General features: G+C 40.4%; 1 protein-coding gene across 2 annotated transcripts in view; it reads left to right on the forward strand.

Annotated features, from left to right (window-relative positions):
- Positions 1-127: 127 nt before the first annotated feature.
- ASB4 (ankyrin repeat and SOCS box containing 4) overlaps positions 128-17852 on the forward strand; it is a 121598-nt gene continuing 103873 nt past the window's right edge. Inside the window, exons 1-3 of one of the 2 annotated variants that reach the window (XM_049715142.1) lie at positions 128-296; positions 4250-4395; positions 5083-5222. In XM_049715142.1, the coding sequence (XP_049571099.1) occupies positions 5172-5222 (51 nt within the window). In that variant the 5' untranslated portion in view covers positions 128-296; positions 4250-4395; positions 5083-5171. The remainder of the gene's footprint in view (positions 297-4249; positions 4396-5082; positions 5223-17852) is intronic. The other variant, XM_049715143.1, reaches the window with a different exon arrangement.

Genomic DNA, 17852 nt, shown 5'->3' on the forward strand with positions numbered 1-17852 from the left:
CTTGCGCGCGGGCCGCGCTCCGCCCCGAGGTCGGCGAGCCCGGTTCCTGCTCACAGGCCGCGGCGGCTCCGCCCTCGGCGCGGCCCTTGGCCTTTGTCACCGCAAACCTGCCTCTTGAGACACCTTCCCGGCAGTGGGAACCGTCCTATCCCGCCCCTGGTTAGGCCAAGGGCGTGACACTTTGAATTCCTTCACCTCCCTTCACTAACAGACAACCCCACGGGAATCTCAAGCAGGCTGCAGGCCTTTCTCAGTTCTCGATTAATCTTCGAAGACATTCCTTCCGTCCTAGTCCGGTAAGAAACTTCTGGAGGACAGTTTTAAATATATATATTTTTTAATTACAGGAAAAGATACTGGGCCATGTCTTGTAAATACGTCATGTTGGAATCACTACTTTTTATAACAGGATGTAGATGGGAGGAAGGAAACATTCTATTACGTAATGCTTCATCTAGACTAGAGACCTCAAAACCTGGACACTATTTTATTTATTTTATTTTATTATTATTTTTTTGTCAGTGCCCTGCGGCACGCGGAATCCCGACCGGGGATTGAACCCGTGCCCCCTGCATCGGGAGCACCAGAGAAGTTCACCTGGACACTATTTTTGCTCCAAACTCAGTTTATGGGAATAAGACAAGAAAAAAAAAAAACCCACCAAAAACAAACCCCATTTTAAAACTTAACAATCATAACGTGAATAAAGAAAGAAAAAAGTATAAAAGAGAACCTTCCCCATTAAGATTGAGACAGTTATAATAAGTGAGTATGGCTGAAACAAGCTTCTCATGGTTGCCAGTACTTAATTGCCACCCTGTAGTATGTAGGCAGAAATGGTCACAATTGCCAATTTTCAACAAACATCGGTTTTATTAACAACCAGTAAATAAAAGCAAATGCCAGTTTCTCACCTGTTCTGCACCAAGAAAAAAAAGAGACCCCTCAGTTTCTGTATGTCTCTGATTCAGTCCTAAAGGATATTAGGTTATATTGCATGGTAGATAGCAACATAGTTGTACTTTGAAAGTCCTGGAGGCTTACCTTTTTTTATGTCATGAACCCCTCTGGCAGTAGTGAAATTATAGATGCCTTTGCAGAATAACATAAATGCATACAATAAAAGGTGTGGGGCTTCCCTAGTGGTGCAGTGGTTAAGAATCCGCCTGCCAGTGCAGGGGACACGGGTTTGAGCCCTAGTCCAGGAAGATCCCACATGCCGCGGAGCAACTAAGCCCCTGTGCCGCAATAGAGTGCCTGCACTCTAGAGCCCGCGAGCCGCAGCTACTGAAGCCCACGCGCCCTAGAGTCCGCGTTCTGCAGCAAGAGAAGCCACCGCAATGAGAAGCCCACGCACCACAACAGAGTAACCCCCCCTTGCCGCAACTAGAGAAAGTCCACATGCAGCAACGAAGACCCAATGCAGCCAAAAATAAATAAATAATTTAAAAAATTATTTTAAAAAGGTGCAGATTGCAAAGGAGACCAATTACATTCAAATGCAATTATCAAAGTAGTCTTTTAAAAGTTTGTGCTATAGTAATATAATAGTGTAATGTGTGCTACATTATTAACACGTTAAATAACAAGATCTAGCAACATTCTTTCAAATAGCGATGAGCATAAATGTTATTTCAAGATGTCTGCAGCACTATAATGAAATAATGAACATAACTCTTATTTACGTTAGTAACAAAGTCACAAGTATTGCTAATGCTTCTGAGATTTGATTTGTTTTCTACTTTCATAATTGAAGGAAATGTTAAATTCCTTTAGAAATCAAGATTTTTTTCCCTTCATTCAAGGTCATGAAGCCCCCAGATTCTATCCATGGACCATTTTGGTTAAGAATTTCACCATAGTTACCCTATGACTGGATACGTGTGGGTGGGATCTCTTCTCTAGGGACGTTTTTAATGTCAATCTTTGGGGACAGAGAAGAATCTCATATATGAAATCAGAATTTAGAATGAGGACCTAAAGAAGAAGGCCTGGGACTGTGGCCAGGGCTTCTGTATTAGTTCTGAGAATCTTGTTCCAAGGTTTCTGGTTAGTGACTAGTATATAAAACTATTCCTCTTGGACTCTGGGTCAAGAGCTAGGCTCCTGTGTCTTCCAAATGTATCACAAAATGAGGAAACCATAAATTGTAAATAAGATTACCTTGTTGTGTGCTGTTCCCCTTTTGCTATTCCCAGGCTTTTAAAAAAGTCATGTGTTTAATAATTCATCCTGGTTTCAGCTGAAATTAAAGGGCCAAAGGTCTGTTTCTTTCAGGGTATACTCAGGGTAGCGAAATACAGCTTTTATGCTTACTTTCCCTTCTTGCCCGTGGCACTAATTGATTCTACCAATGTTTCTCACTAAGCCTAGACTTGTCCTCACATCTTTTCAAACAACGACAGAAGAAAAATTAAAATCTCTGAGGTAGCCGCTAACAGATTTCAATTCAGGATGAAGCCTGCTCACCGTCTTGGGCCACCACAATGCCCTGGGGTTTAGGATAGAGGCATTTGTGGTAAAGAACCAGGCTTTCAAGTCCAGCAAAACCTGCCAAACCTCATTCTCAGAGAATCTTAGAGAATCCTCAGTTTAATTTTATTAACTCGACCAGTGAGTTCCCTCAAACTTGATCTCCTAATTCCTCCATTCTCTGTGTGAAGAGTACTATAGCTCCATTACTCTTCCTCTTTCTGAGTTGCTCTTGAAGCAACTTCTGCAAAAGTAACCCCATCCTTATCCCTATCCCTACCACCCTGCCAGAGCTAAGAATCACCTTTTCTCATGGCTGGGTGGGGAAGAGGGATGTTTTCTGATTTGGAAATCAGTAGCCTAATTTCTTCATCGTAAGAGGGTGGAGAAGCCTGGTTATTAAATTTTATAGTATAGGGCTTCCCTGGTGGCGCAGTGGTTGAGAGTCCGCCTGCCGATGCAGGGAACACGGGTTCGTGCCCTGGTCCGGGAAGATCCCACATGCCGCGGAGCGGTTAGGCCCGTGAGCCATGGCCGCTGAGCCTGTGTGTCTGGAGCCTGTTGCTCCGCAACGGGAGAGGCCACAACAGTGAGAGGCCCAAGCACCGCGAAAAAAAAAAAATTTACAGTATATACGGTTGATCACATTTTATTGTATAGCTTACCCATCTTTTGAGATAACTGGGATTGATAGGCTACACCAAGAACCTAACCCTCGGCTAATGTTATTTCATGGGAAAAATGGTGTCTGACTTCCAAATAACCACGTTACCCAATACAAAACAAACTTGTTTTGGAACTTGTTTGTATGCTGGCAACTCCTTACACTTGGTTTGAGAGAGTATTTCTCAAATAATGACATATAACTAGTTTGTAATTAGAAATTAATGGTTGTTAAGCAAAATTTCAGAAATAATAATAGCTTTTATCGATACTTCTCAAACTATGTGTGGTGAAGGACAGGGTTTCTTTGCCTTTGTAAAGTAAAATGAAAGTGAATTACTAGAAAATGAAGTAAAAATTCAGACATACAAAATACAAGCCCAAATCTTTTATTATTTGATTCAACAGATGTAAAATGACTTTGTCAAATTCGTATAACAGTTTCTAAATGCTTACTCTCAAATTTTCATACTTATGTCACCATGGACCAGAAATAAAGCATTCACAGACCAAAAATGTTTCTTCAAACACATAAGTGGACTGTCTTTCATGATCGTACTTTTAACTCTTTAAAGTTCTTCGCAGTATATTATCACGTGTAATATTCCCAGTAATTTGTGAAATAGGTTTCTTGTGATTATTGTCATTTTATATAATATATGATGGGGTGTTGGTCCCTCCACATCCTTTTTATTTCCTTCCTCTCCTTACTTCTTTTTTTTTTTAAGGAGTCATATCTTTAGATCTTTTAACACAAAAATACATGGAAAAGGTGTTATAAAAGATAAGTATTATCAGTAAAAGAAAGATTTACTTTGTAGAGGCTTCACACTAGGGCTTCTTGGAGGGTAAAGGAGACTTCCCCACCACCAAGTCATTTTCTGAGAATTCCAATATACTAAAAAGTGAAGAAATGCCATAACAGAAACAGAAAATTGTTGTATATATTTTAAAATATTTATAGTCAAGAAATTAACATTCTTCAAATATTAGGTTGAACAATATGAACTTGCTGTTTCTAGAGGTCAAAAACACACAAACGTAAAATAAAATTTTATGTGCTAGTCACAAGATAATTATGCATTTTGTAAAAAATATACCTGGTTTATTACAGGAGGAGTAGCCCAGTAAAATGAATGAGTTTTTAAAATTCTGGATAAGAACAAGAAAGAAGAAGTGGAACCTGTGTTAAATCATCCTAATGTTCTTGTATGTGTGGGAAGAGAGCAGAGATACTGGATAACTTTAAACTTTCTTAAGGTAAGATGCTAAAAGGAAAAGAGCAGTGTGTAAGTTCAAAAGCAAAAAAAAAAAAAAAAAAAGAATGAGTTTTTTCAATTGTGTCAATGTATCTCTAGAACAGATGAATAAACAATTTTGAGTTAAAGTTGAAAGTTAACCAGATGGTCCACTAGACCCAAGCCTCTTTCTACAGAGGGCTGTCAGATTTGCTGCCTCTCTTCCAGGAGCAGTTGGACCCCAGATGGAGAGGTCAGAGGGTAGAAAATGTTGGGAGAGAGAAAAGCTGGGGAGACCAGAAACAAAAACTCCCAATCTCCTTCAGAGGCTGACTCAGTATGGCCTGAACTCTATGGAAAAAGTTAAGATATGTTCTGTTCATTCTAGCAAATACATGCATGTTTCCCATTGTCTAATAGCAATAATATTTCTAGTTATCTATAAATAAACCATATGTGCAACCTCTTTCAGAGTAACTACCACAGCTGTTACTTATTGAACATTTCCCATTCCAACAGGCTTTTCATACACTACCTCATTTAATTCCTATAACAACCATTTGGATTAGTTACTGTTATTATCTCCAATTTGTGAGTTATGAAACTGAGGCCAAGGGTTAAGTATCTTGCCCAGGGTTACACACCTAGAAAATGGTGGAACCAGAATCCAATATAAGAAAATACATATTAAAAATTCCTTCTTTCTCAGGGGACATCAGTCTTCGTTTTATTAAGGGCTTCAAACTAATAGGATGAGGCCCACCCACATTATGGAGAGTAATCTTCTTCACAGAAATAATGCCATTTGCAGTGACATGGATGGACCTAGAGATTGTCATACTGAGTGAAGTAAGTCAGAGAAAGAGAAATATTGTTTGATATCGCTTATGTGTGGAATCTAAAAAGAAATGATACAAATGAACGTACTTACAAAACAGAAACGGACTCACAGACTCAGAAAATGTACTTATGGTTACGGGGTGGGGGGAAGGGTGGAGGGAAGGGATAGTTAGGGAGCTTGGGAATGACATGTACACGCTGCTATATTTAAAAAGGATAACCACCTGTGGCATTGAGGGTTTGAGGAGCTGGCTCGTGGGGGTGAGGTGTTTAGGAGCGTGGCCTCCCCACTCTCGTTGGGTGACATAACACAGACCTTGGGGCCAGATTTGCTGGGTTTGTACCCCCACCCCAACATTTACGCGCTCTGTGGCTTTGCGCAATTCAAGTAGCATGAATCTCACTAGCACAGAGAGAAAGCTTCACTGAAAACTCACTACGGGGTGAGTGGTGGGGGAAGCCGGATTCCACGACAGCAGCCGCGGGGCTCGTGGCAAGAATGGCTTGCAGGCCACCCCGGGCAGTCTCGTCTTCCTGCAGCTTGTAGACCCTGAGGCTTAGGAGCTGTTTCAAGCACACAACCTTGAGAGAGTAAGGTGTTCTTCAGAGACGATCTGTACTGAATCAGAGACTGAACCCAGTGAAGACCTCTATATAAACGTTTAAGATTCTCGCAGCACATGCGGAGACCTACTCTTTCAGACACGAGCTGCTGGAGACAGCCTCATAGACAAATTGCTCCCAAGTCAGCCTGTTCTAGCTGAACAGCTATTGTAGACCCTCATAATCTGACTTCATAATGGAGACTGCCACATTCACTGCCATGGGGCTGAAATGGTCTTGGTGCTCCAGCTGTGTGTCAGACTTGAGTCTCGTAGGTGGGCGAGCCAAATTCAGGACATTGGTCTGCCAGAGATTTCCCAGCCCCATGTAATATCAATCATCGAGAGCTCTCCCAGAGATCTCCATCTCAACACTAAGACCCAGCTCCACTCAACCACCAGCAAGCTCCAGCGTTGGACATCCTATGCCAAACAACTAGCAAGACAGGAACACAACCCCACCCATTAGCAGAGAGGCTGCCTAAAATCATACTAAGTTCACAGACACACTAAAACACACCACCGGATGCAGTCCTGCCCACCAGAAAGACAAGATCCAGCCTCATCCACCAGAACACAGGCACCAGTCCACTCCACCAGGAAGCCTACACAACCTACAGAACCAACCTTACCCACTGGAGGCAGACAGCAAAAAAAACAGGAACTACGAACCTGCAGCCTGCAAAAAGGAGACCCCAAACACAATAAGTTAAGCAAAATGAGAAGACAAAGAAATACACAGCAGATGAAGGAACAAGGTAAAAACCCACCAGACGAAACAGGTGAAGAGGAAATAGGCAGTCCACCTGAAAAATAATTCAGAGTAATGATAGTAAAGATGATCCCAAATTGTGGAAATAGAATGGAGAAAATACAAGAAACGTTTAACAAGGACCCAGAAGAACTAAAGAGCAAGCAAACAATGATGAACAACACAATAAATGAAATTAAAAATTCTCTAGAAGGAATCAACAGCAGAATAACAGAAGCAGAAGAATGGATAAGTGACCTGGAAGATAAAATAGAGGAAATAACTACTGCAGAGCAGAATAAAGAAAAAAGAATGGAAAGAATTGAGGACAGTCTCAGAGACCTCTCGGACAACATTAAATGCACCAACATTCGAACTATAGGGGTCCCAGAAGAAGAAGAGAAAAAGAGAGGGACTGAAAAATTATTTGAAGAGATTATAGTTGAAAACTTCCCTGATATGGGAAAGGAAATAGTCAATCTCCAGGAAGCACAGAGAGTCTCATAGAGGATAAATCCAAGGAGAAACACGCCAAGACACATATAACTCAAACTATCAAAAATTAAATACAAAGAAAAAATATTAAAAGCATCAAAGGAAAAGCAAAAAATAACATACAAGGGAATCCCCATAAGGTTAACAGCAGATCTTTCAGCAGAAACTCTACAAACCAGAAGGGAATAGCAGGACATATTTAAAGTGATGAAAGGGAAAAACCTACAACCAACCAACGATCTCATTCAGATTCGATGGAGAAATTAAAACCTTTACAGACAAACAAAAGCTAAGAAAATTCAGCACCACCAAACCAGCTTTACAACAAATGCTAAAGGAACTTCTCTAGGCAGGAAACACAAGAGAAGGAAAAGACCTACATTAACAAACCCAAAACAATTAAGAAAATGGTAATAGGAACATACATATCTATAATTACCTTAAATGTAAATGGATTAAATGCTCCAACCAAAAGACATAGCCTGGCTGAATGGATACAAAAACAAGACCCATATATATGCTGTCTACAAGAGACCCACTTCAGACCTAGGGACACATACAGACTGAAAGTGAGGGGATAGAAAAAGATATTCCATGCAAATGGAATTTATTCCATCCAAAGAAATGAATTTGGTAAAGTAGCAGGATGCAAAGTTAATGCACAGAAATCTCTTGCATTCCTATATGCTAATGATGGAAAATCTGAAAGAGGAATTAAGGGAACACTCCCATTTACCATTGCAAAAAAGGATAAAATACCTAGGGATAAACTTACCTAAGGAGACAAAAGACCTGTATGCAGAAAACTGTAAGACCCTGAGGAAGAAATTGAAGATGATACAAACAGATGGAGAGATATACCATGTTCTTGGATTAGAAGAATTAACATTGTGAAAATGACTATACTCCCCAAAGCAATCTACAAGTTCAATGCAATCCCTATCAAACTACCAATGGCATTTTTCACAGAACTAGAACAAAAAATTTCACAATTTGTATGGTAACACAAAAGACCCCGAATAGCCAAAGGAATCTTTTTTTTTTTTTACCTCTTTATTGGAGTATAATTGCTTTACAATCGTGTGTTAGTTTCTGCTTTATAACAAAGTGAATCAGTTATACATATACATATGTTCCCATATCTCTTCCCTCTTGTATCTCCCTCCCTCCCACCCTCCCTATCCCACCCCTCTAGGTGGTCACAAAGCACCGAACTGATCTCCCTGTGCTATGCGGCTGCTTCCCACTAGCTATCTATTTTACGTTTGATAGTGTATGTATGTCCATGCCACTCTCTTGCTTTGTCACAGCTTCCCCTTCCCCTTCCCCATATCCTCAATTCCATTCTCTAGTAGGTCTGTGTCTTTATTCCTGTCTTACCCCTAGGTTCTTCATGACATTTTTTTTTCTTAAATTCCATATATATGTGTTAGCATACAGTATTTGTCTTTCTCTTTCTGACTTACTTCACTGTATGACAGACTCTAGGTCTATCCACCTCATTACAAATAGCTCAATTTCGTTTCTTTTTATGGCTGAGTAATATTCCATTGTATATATGTGCCACATCTTCTTTATCCATTCATCCGATGATGGACACTTAGGTTGTTTGCATATTCTGGCTATTGTAAATAGAGCTGCAATGAACATTTTAGTACATGACTCTTTTTGAATTATGGTTTTCTCAGGGTATATGCCCAGTAGTGGGATTGCTGAGTCATATGGTAGTTCTATTTGTAGTTTTTTAAGGAACCTCCATATGTTCTCCATAGTGGCTGTACCTATTCACATCGCACCAGCAGTGCAAGAGTGTTGCCTTTTCTCCACACCCTCTCCAGCATTTATTGTTTCTAGATTTTTTGATGATGGCCATTCTGACCAGTGTGAAATGATATCTCATTGTAGTTTTGATTTGCATTTCTCTAATGATTAATGATGTTGAGCATTCTTTCATGTGTTTGTTGGCAGTCTGTATATCTTCTCTGGAGAAATGTCTATTTAGGTCTTCTGTCCATTTCTGGATTGGGTTGTTTGTTTTTTTGTTATTGAGCTGCATGAGCTGCTTATAAATTTTGGAGATTAATCCTTTGTCAGTTGCTTCATTTGCAAATATTTTCTCCCATTCTGAGGGTTGTCTTTTGGTCTTGTTTATGGTTTCATTTGCTGTGCAAAAGCTTTGAACTTTCATTAGGTCCCATTTGTTTTTATTTCCATTTCTCTAGGAGGTGGGTCAAAAAGGATCTTGCTGTGATTTATGTCATAGAGTGTTCTGCCTATGTTTTCCTCTAAGAGTTTGATAGTTTCTGGCCTTACATTTAGGTCTTTAATCCATTTTGAGCTTATTTTTGTGTATGGTGTTAGGGAGTGCTCTAATCTCATACTTTTATATGTACCTGTCCAGCTTTCCCAGCACCACTTATTGAAGAGGCTGCCCTTTCTCCACTGTACATTCCTGCCTCCTTTAACAAAGATAAGGTGACCATATGTGCGTGGGTTTATCTCTGGGCTTTCTATCCTGTTCCATTGATCTATCTTTCTGTTTTTGTGCCAGTACCATACTGTCTTGATTACTGTAGCTTTGTAGCATAGTCTGAAGTCAGGGAGCCTGATTCCTCCAGCTCCGCTTTTTGTTCTCAAGATTGCTTTGGCTATTCGGGGTCTTTTGTGTTTCCATACAAATTGTGACATTTTTTGTTCTAGTTCTGTGAAAAATGCCAGTGGTAGTTTGATAGGTATTGCATTGAATCTGTAGATTGCTTTGGGTAGTATAGTCATTTTCACAATGTTGATTCTTCCAATCCAAGAATATGGTATATCTCTCCATCTATTTGTATCATCTTTAATTTCTTTCATCAGTGTCTTCTAATTTTCTGCATACAGGTCTTTTGTCTCCTTAAGTAGGTTTATTCCTAGATATTTTATTCTTTTTATTGCAATGGTAAATGGCAGTGTTTTCTTGATTGCACTTTCAGATTTTTCATCATTAGTGTATAGGAATGCCAGAGATTTCTGTGCATTAATTTTGTATCCTGCTACTTTACCAAATTCATTAATTAGCTCTAGTAGTTTTCTGGTAGCATCTTTAGGATTCTCTATGTATAGTATCATGTCATCTGCAAAGAGTGACAGCTTTACTTCTTCTTTTCCGATTTGGATTCCTTTTATTTCCTTTTCTTCTCTGGTTGCTGTGGCTAAAACTTCCAGAACTATGTTGAATAAGAGTGGTGAGGGCTTCCCTCGTGGTGCGGTGGTTGAGAGTCCGCCTGCCGATGCAGGGGACACGGGTTCGTGCCCCGGTCTGGGAGGATCCCATATGCCGCGGAGCAGCTGGGCCCGTGACACATGGCCGCTGAGCCTGCGCGTCTGGAGCCTGTGCTCCACAGTGGGAGAGGCCACCACAGTGAGAGGCCCATGTACCGAAAAAAAAAAAAGAGTGGTGAGAGTGGGCAACCTTGTCTTGTTCCTGATCTTAGTGGAAATGCTGTCATTTTGTCACCATTGAGGACGATGTTGGCTGTGGGTTTGTCATATATGGCCTTTATTATGTTGGGGAAAGTTCCCTCTATGCCTACTTTCTGCAGGGTTTTTATCATAAATGGGTGTTGAATTTTGTCAAAAGCTTTCTCTGCATCTATTGAGATGATCATATGGTATTCCTCCTTCAATTTGTTAATATGGTGTATCACGTTGATTGATTTGCATATATTGAAGAATCCTTGCATTCCTGGAATAAACCCCACTTGATCATGGTGTATGATCCTTTTAATGTGCTGTTGGATTCTGTTTGCTAGTATTTTGTTGAGGATTGTTGCATCTGTGTTCATCAGTGATATTGGCCTGTAGTTTTCTTTCTTTGTGACATCCTTGTTTGGTTTTGGTATCAGGGTGATGGTGGCCTTTTAGGAAGAGTTTGGGAGTGTTCCTCCCTCTGCTATATTTTGGAAGAGTTTGAGAAGGATAGGTATTAGCTCTTCTCTAAATGTTTGATAGAATTCGCCTGTGAAGCCATCTGGTCCTGGGCTTTTGTTTATTGGAAGATTTTTAATCACAGTTTCAATTTCAGTGCTTGTGATTGATCTGTTCATATTTTCTATTTCTTCCTGTTTCAGTCTTGGCAGGTTGTGCATTTCTAAGAGTTTGTCCATTTCTTCCAGGTTGTCCATTTTATTGGCATAGAGTTGCTTGTAGTAATCTCTCATGATCTTTTGTATTTCTGCAGTGTCAGTTGTTACTTCTCCTTTTTCATTTCTAATTCTATTGATTTGAGTCTTCTCCCTTTTTTTCTTGATGAGTCTGGCTAATGGTTTATCAATTTTGTTTATCTTCTCAAAGAACCAGCTTTAGTCAAAGGAATCTTGAGAAATAAAAATGAAGCTGGAGGAATCAGGCTCCCTGACTTCAGACTATACTACAAAGCTACAGTAATCAAGACAGTATAGTGCTGGCACAAAAACAGAAATATAGGTAAATGGAACAGGATAGAAAGCCCAGAGATAAACCCATGTACATATTGTCACCTTATCTTTGATAAAGGAGGCAAGAATATACAATGGAGAAAAGACAGCCTCTTCAATAAGTGGTGCTGGAAAAAATGGACAGCTACATGCAAATGAATGAAATTAGAACACTCCCTAACACCATACACAAAAGTGAACTCAAAATGGATTAAAGGCCTTAATATAAGACCAGACACTATAAAACTCTTAGAGGAAAACATAGGCAGACACTCTATGACATAAATCACAGCAAGATCCTTTTTGACCAACCTCCTAGAGAAATGGAAATAAAAAGAAAAGTAAACCAATGGGACCTAATGAAACTTAAAAGCTTTTGCACAGCAAGGGAAACCATAAACAAGATAAAAAAACAACCCTCAGAATGGGAGAAAATATTTGCAAACAAAGCTACTGACAAAGGATTAATCTCCAAAATATACAAGCAGCTCATGCAGTTCAATATCAAAAACACAAACAACCCAATCCAAAAATGGGCAGAAGACCTAAATAGACATTTCTCCAAAGAAGATTGCCAACAAACACATGAAAGGATGTTCAACATCATTAATCATTAGAGAAATGCAAATCAAAACTACAATTAGGTATCACCTCATACCGGTCAGAATAGCTGTCATCAAAAAATCTAGAAACAATAAATGCTGGAGAGGGTGTGGAGAAAAGGGAACCCTCTTGCACTGTTGGTGGGAATGTAAATTGATACAGCCACTATGGAGAACAGTATGGAGGTTCCTTAAAAAACTAAAAATAGAACTACCCTATGACCGAGCAGTCCCACTACTGGGCATATACCCTGAGAAAACCATAATTCAAAAAGAGTCATGTACGATGATGTTCATTGCAGCACTATTTACAATAGGCAGGACATGGAAGCAACCTAAGTGCCCATCGACAGATGAATGGATAAAGAAGATGTGGCACATATATACAATGGAATATTACTCAATCATGAAAAGAAGGAAAATTGAGTTATTTGTAGTGAGGTGGATGGACCTAGAGTCTGTCATACAGAATGAAGTAAGTAAGAAAGAGGAAAACAAATACCATATGCTAACACATATATATGGAATCTAAAAAAAAAAAAAGAAAAGTTTCTGAAGAACCTAGGGGCAGGACAGGAATAAAAACATAGACGTAGAGAATGGAGTTGAGGGCCCCGGGGTGGAATGATAAGCTGAGACGAAGTGAGAGAGTGGCATTGACATATATACACTACCAAATGTAAAATAGATAGCTAGTGGGAAGCAGCCGTATAGCACAGGGAGATCAGCTCGGTGATTTGTGACCACCTCAAGGGGTGAGATAGGGAGATTGGGAGGGAGATGCAAGAGGGAGGGGATATGGGGATATATGTATACGTATAGCTGATTCACTTTTTTATTAGCAGCAACTAACACAACAATGTAAAGCAATTATACTCTAGTAAAGATGTTTTAAAAAATAAAAACAATAATAAAAATTATAACCATCAAGGACTTGCTTTATAGCACAGGGAACTCTGCTCAATGTTATGCGGCAGGCTAGATGGGAGGGGAGTCTGCAGGAGAATGGATACGTGTATATGTATGGCTGAGCCGCTTTGCTGTGCATCTGAAGCTGTCACAACATTGTTAATTGGCTATATTCCAATATAAAATAAAAAGTTAAACAAAAACAAATGAACAAAAAACACCTCATTTCCAAAACACAAAAGAAAAAAAACCCCTTATTTCCACCCTGTTATATTTTTTGTTAATTGTCAAATTAAAAGATTTTTATTGCTTTGCTATTTATGGTAAGCAGAGGTGAATTAGCTATAGCGAGAGTTATAGAAAATGTGCTCGTGTCAACTCTCATGAAAGAGCATCTTTAAAATTGGGTTACTTTTTATACTTTTCCTCTGCCTGCTTGTACTACTTCACTTCACATTTATTGAGTATGTTCTGCATCTCTAAGCAGTTACTGGGAACTCAAAATAAAGGAGGCATACCTTCCTGCCTTGGTGGAGATCATAATCTAGTGGGAGAGGAGGCACCTGAACAAACATGTACAATGTTATCTGTCAAGAGCTAAGAACTTTGATTTTTATCCTGTATATGCTGCAAAGCCATTAAAGCTGTCATGGTTGGAGCACAGGTTGGAAAAGAATTTCCAGACACAAGGCAGAATGTAAGGAAGACAGAGTTTATTAAAGAGAAGGGTCGCTGCAAGAATAGCGGGCCGACTTCCTGGTAGCCAGGGAAGGTCGACAATGAGCATGGGTTGCTTGTCTGTTTTTATAGCCAGGGAATGTGCAAGTCATTTGCTGACTGGGCAGAGTATGTATACATTCAGTGTGCTGAGAGGGAGAAAAACGGGGCAAATATCTTTCCTTATAATGGGATGGGAAAGGGAGCGGGCATGCTGCTTGCGAGGGCCCTGGGACACTGCAGTGGTCACATTGTGACAGAGTGGTAGGAGTCCTGTAACTCTTTGTTCTGGCAATATTGGCCCTTTGAGTTTATCTTCTTCTTTGTCTTTGGAGCACACTACAAAAGCCTTTTAAGGAAGGGAGAAACAGTGTTTCACAGAGGTCACTCTGATGGCTGTTGGAAGGTGAGTTGGGTAGAGTCTCCTTCCTAAGTCTCCTTGAGAGAAGATGTGAACAAGGCTGAGGCCGTGGGGAGGGAGCACAAGGAGCAGGTTTAAGGAATTTCAGAAATTGAAGGGGTGGAAATAGGTGACTGATAAGACGTGGGGGAGAAGGAGGAATTGAAGGTGACTTGGGTTGTTCAGATGTGTAAATGGGGATACACTAACTGGGATGGAAGAGGAACAGATTGGGGTGGCATGGACAGGGGAAGATTGATGAGCACCTTTGATGTGCTCCAAGCCCAGGAGAAGATTGCAGACAAGTTTTTAGTGCTTAGGAATGAGGTCTTGTCTGGACATGGAAACGGGTTCGTTAGCAGAGAGCACAGCAAGTTGTGTAGAGGATCTTCAGGAAGGGTTGAGGTTGTAGCCTGAAGCAGAGTGACATATGTAAAAGTCCTAAGTGGCTAGGAGGCAGGTTGAAAAGTAGGAAGTAGGATGGAGAATTAGACACTGAACTGAGCTTTAGGGATCACCTTAAGCTAGGGAAGGCAGATACTGGCATAGAGGTGATCATTTTCCTTTTCTCCTGAATCTGAATGTGGCCTTGAAGTTCTTTATACCACAGTGCTCCAGGCAGTCCTTCCCTGACCATAGAGAATGCAACCTATTTGCTATCTGGCCCTTTATACGGACTGGGAACAATGTGGACGGTGGAGGTGATAGAGGATTGGAAAGAAATCTCCAGAGTTATCTGTGCTTGGCATAATACGGCCCCTCTCCTGGTCTCTGTACCTCCATGGACAAGAGTGACAAGAGAGCCCTGGAACAACTCACCTCCTCACCTCCAATATCTGTTTCATCTCATTAGGCCCTTTATCCCTATGTTATGTGGTCACGTGGAGAAGCCCAGGCTTCCTAGTCAGCCTTCGTCCTGCAGACTCTTCCCATATAGCAGGGTACTTTCTCCCATCTCCCTATCCTCCCCCACCCCCATCTTCCAAAACACTTTTGTTGTGTCCTCTGAAACCCATAGTCATTAACAAAATCCCCTATGTTCTGAAACATCGTCTCTAAATACCTTTTCAACTTTCTGTGTTATCTACTGACCCCCCAACCCCAGGATACTTCCTCATCTGTCCTCGATGGTTCTGCCCCCGCTCACAATCACTCCCTTTTATACTATACTGCCAAAATGCTCGATGATTTTAACATCCTTGTGTGTAACCTTTCCACACTTACATTTTCAGTTCCACAATTGCCTTTCCTCCAGTGACCTTGTCTCTACACTACTTAGCTGCCTACTTCTATGGTTATACTTTTAAGATTTTGCTATTACCACTGATCACAACAATTCTAAAATCTTACTTTTAAGATCTCATTTTCCAGCTACCATCTTTTATCTTTTAGCTCATTCCTTCTGGTACTCCACTTTTTGAAAAATTCTTTGACCTTGTTTGATATCTGACTGTTTTTAAAAATGGTTGCCTTTCACCCCAAACACTCCACTTTGCATAGTGCTGATTCTTTATAGTGTGCTTTTTCACTGAAATAGCTATATATAAATCCAGTGTAGTAGACTGTAAGTATATATGTTTTTCCTAAGTTCTGAGGGCTACCATATACTTGTATCTAGTAAGAACTACTGAAAAACAATTTTGATAATTTCGTCAAGTTGGTAAGTTTTCTGAAAAATTCACGATTTCTTCCTTTGAGTAACTTTTCCTGCCATTTATTCTTTGTTCTGGTGAACAGCTTTGTCATGCAGGCTGACAAAAAGGGGTGCAAGTGATAGAACTGGGCCTGCCACAGGAAACAGGAAGAGCGTCACAGTTTTAGGCGAGAGACTCAAAGCCCATTCAAGGAGACATCTGAGGAACAGAAGTAAAGATTAACAGATACTGAGATTCTGGGGCCAGCCCTTGACATTGTAGGGGACATCATGAACCTAACTGCAGCTTGGGAAGACAGGCCAGCATTTTAACAAGTGGAAGTTGAAAGCACCCATTTCTAGGGTCAGAGAAGGGACAGTGATGGGTGGTGGGAGAGGTCAAGAACTTTCTCCCTAGAGGCAACGCTAGAAAGACCAAGGCACTGCTCACTCGGTTGATGCTTCCATTTCCAGGGACCCCATCCCCTTTGCTAATGGACTATGTGTGTACAGCACAGGCAAGCAGGAGGAATTTAGATTTTATTTGGTATGTTTTATTTTAGGAGAACTGACACAAGAGTCTTAAGGAATTACTTTTGGAGACCTATTTCATTTTCTGCCTTTCATTTATTTTTCCTGCAAGCAGTGTTTTATTATTATCATCATTATTTTTTTTTAAGCCTGTGCATTTTCTTTTCATTATTTTATATTTCACAGAAGCTCTGGAGCTTGAATTTGCCTGGCTGCCTTGGGGGAAGATGAGCTCACTTCTGGTGTGGGAATTAGGGGCAGGGCTCTTTCTTATTTCAAACACAGATAGTGGTTATCATCCATGTTTACTTAATATTTTATGACTTGAAAACATAATGACTGTTTACATGAAATATGATTAAATTGCAGAGATGGAGGGGGGATGCTAAATTAAGTCCTCAGTATTCTTTGTAACCTTATATTTCATTTCAAGTAACCTCTCCTACATTCCAAAATTCAGAAAGTAAGTCGTGTGACTATTCTAAGTGAGAAGAAATTGAAGTTACTTGAATATCTTAAAAGTGGAAAATGAAGCCAATTCTAGCAACATGAGGCACTGCATAGAGGCCCATAGGTCATGAGAAATCACAGGAATTTGTCCAGGCCACTGGAATAATGGAAAATTCCTGGTGGAGGAAATTGGACAGAATTGAACAGTGAAGAGCACACAGGTGGAAGGGATGAAAGAGGACAGTGGGCTTGTGGGGCAGCAGCCTCTGCTAGACTCCAGGCTGGTGATCATCCCTGCGTGCTGACGGCTGAACTCCTCTAGTCCAAGGGCAGCTGTGGAGCTGACCTGGGACCGGAAGTTGTCCCCATCACCCCCACCCCCAGGGGGCTACAGAGAAACTCACTTAGGCCATCTCCTAAAGCTTTAGTAAGCAACCTCTTGCCATCAAAGAGGGAAATAGCAAGAAAAAGCACTTTTTTCTTTTTGTGTTTTTCTTTGTGTTTTGTTGGTTTTAGGTTGGGGTCACAGACTGCATTAGTGCTTGCTAATTCTACCCCTGTTATTAACTAGAAAAGAAATTCCCTTCAATACTGAAGAAACCATTCAAAGCTTAAAGGAAATAGTGATATTGAGGAAAACTGGGAGTGAACAACTTGATAGATAAAATCAGTGACAGATAGATGGGTGGATAGATGCATGGACAAAGAAGTAGATAATGAATCTCAGAGTCCACTGGAATACATAGAACCAGTCTTTGACCTCTTCATTTCTCCCTGTCTGGTGTCAGTGATGTGTAATACATGTGATAGCCTCCTGGGTGGTCCTCACACCTCTAAACTTTGGAGTTATCTTTCTTTTTAATAGGTTTTTTAACTTGCTCAAACCCCATCTCAGGTAATGGGTTGCTCTAAGTCCCCCTAAAGATTCCTTGGCATGAAGTTCAGGGGCTTGGATCACCCTTCTTTCTTGTTTACTTGAAATTCTCCACCTTTGCTGTGTGTCTTATTTCCTGTGTCTCTTCTCTTCCCTCCACCCTGCAGTATGCAGCTACCTTCCCTTTCCTTTAATGATCTACAAAGAACCATTAAGACAAT

The sequence above is a fragment of the Orcinus orca genome, chromosome 9, assembly GCF_937001465.1.
Source record: "Orcinus orca chromosome 9, mOrcOrc1.1, whole genome shotgun sequence".
In the NCBI taxonomy this organism is placed as follows: Eukaryota; Metazoa; Chordata; class Mammalia; order Artiodactyla; family Delphinidae; genus Orcinus; species Orcinus orca.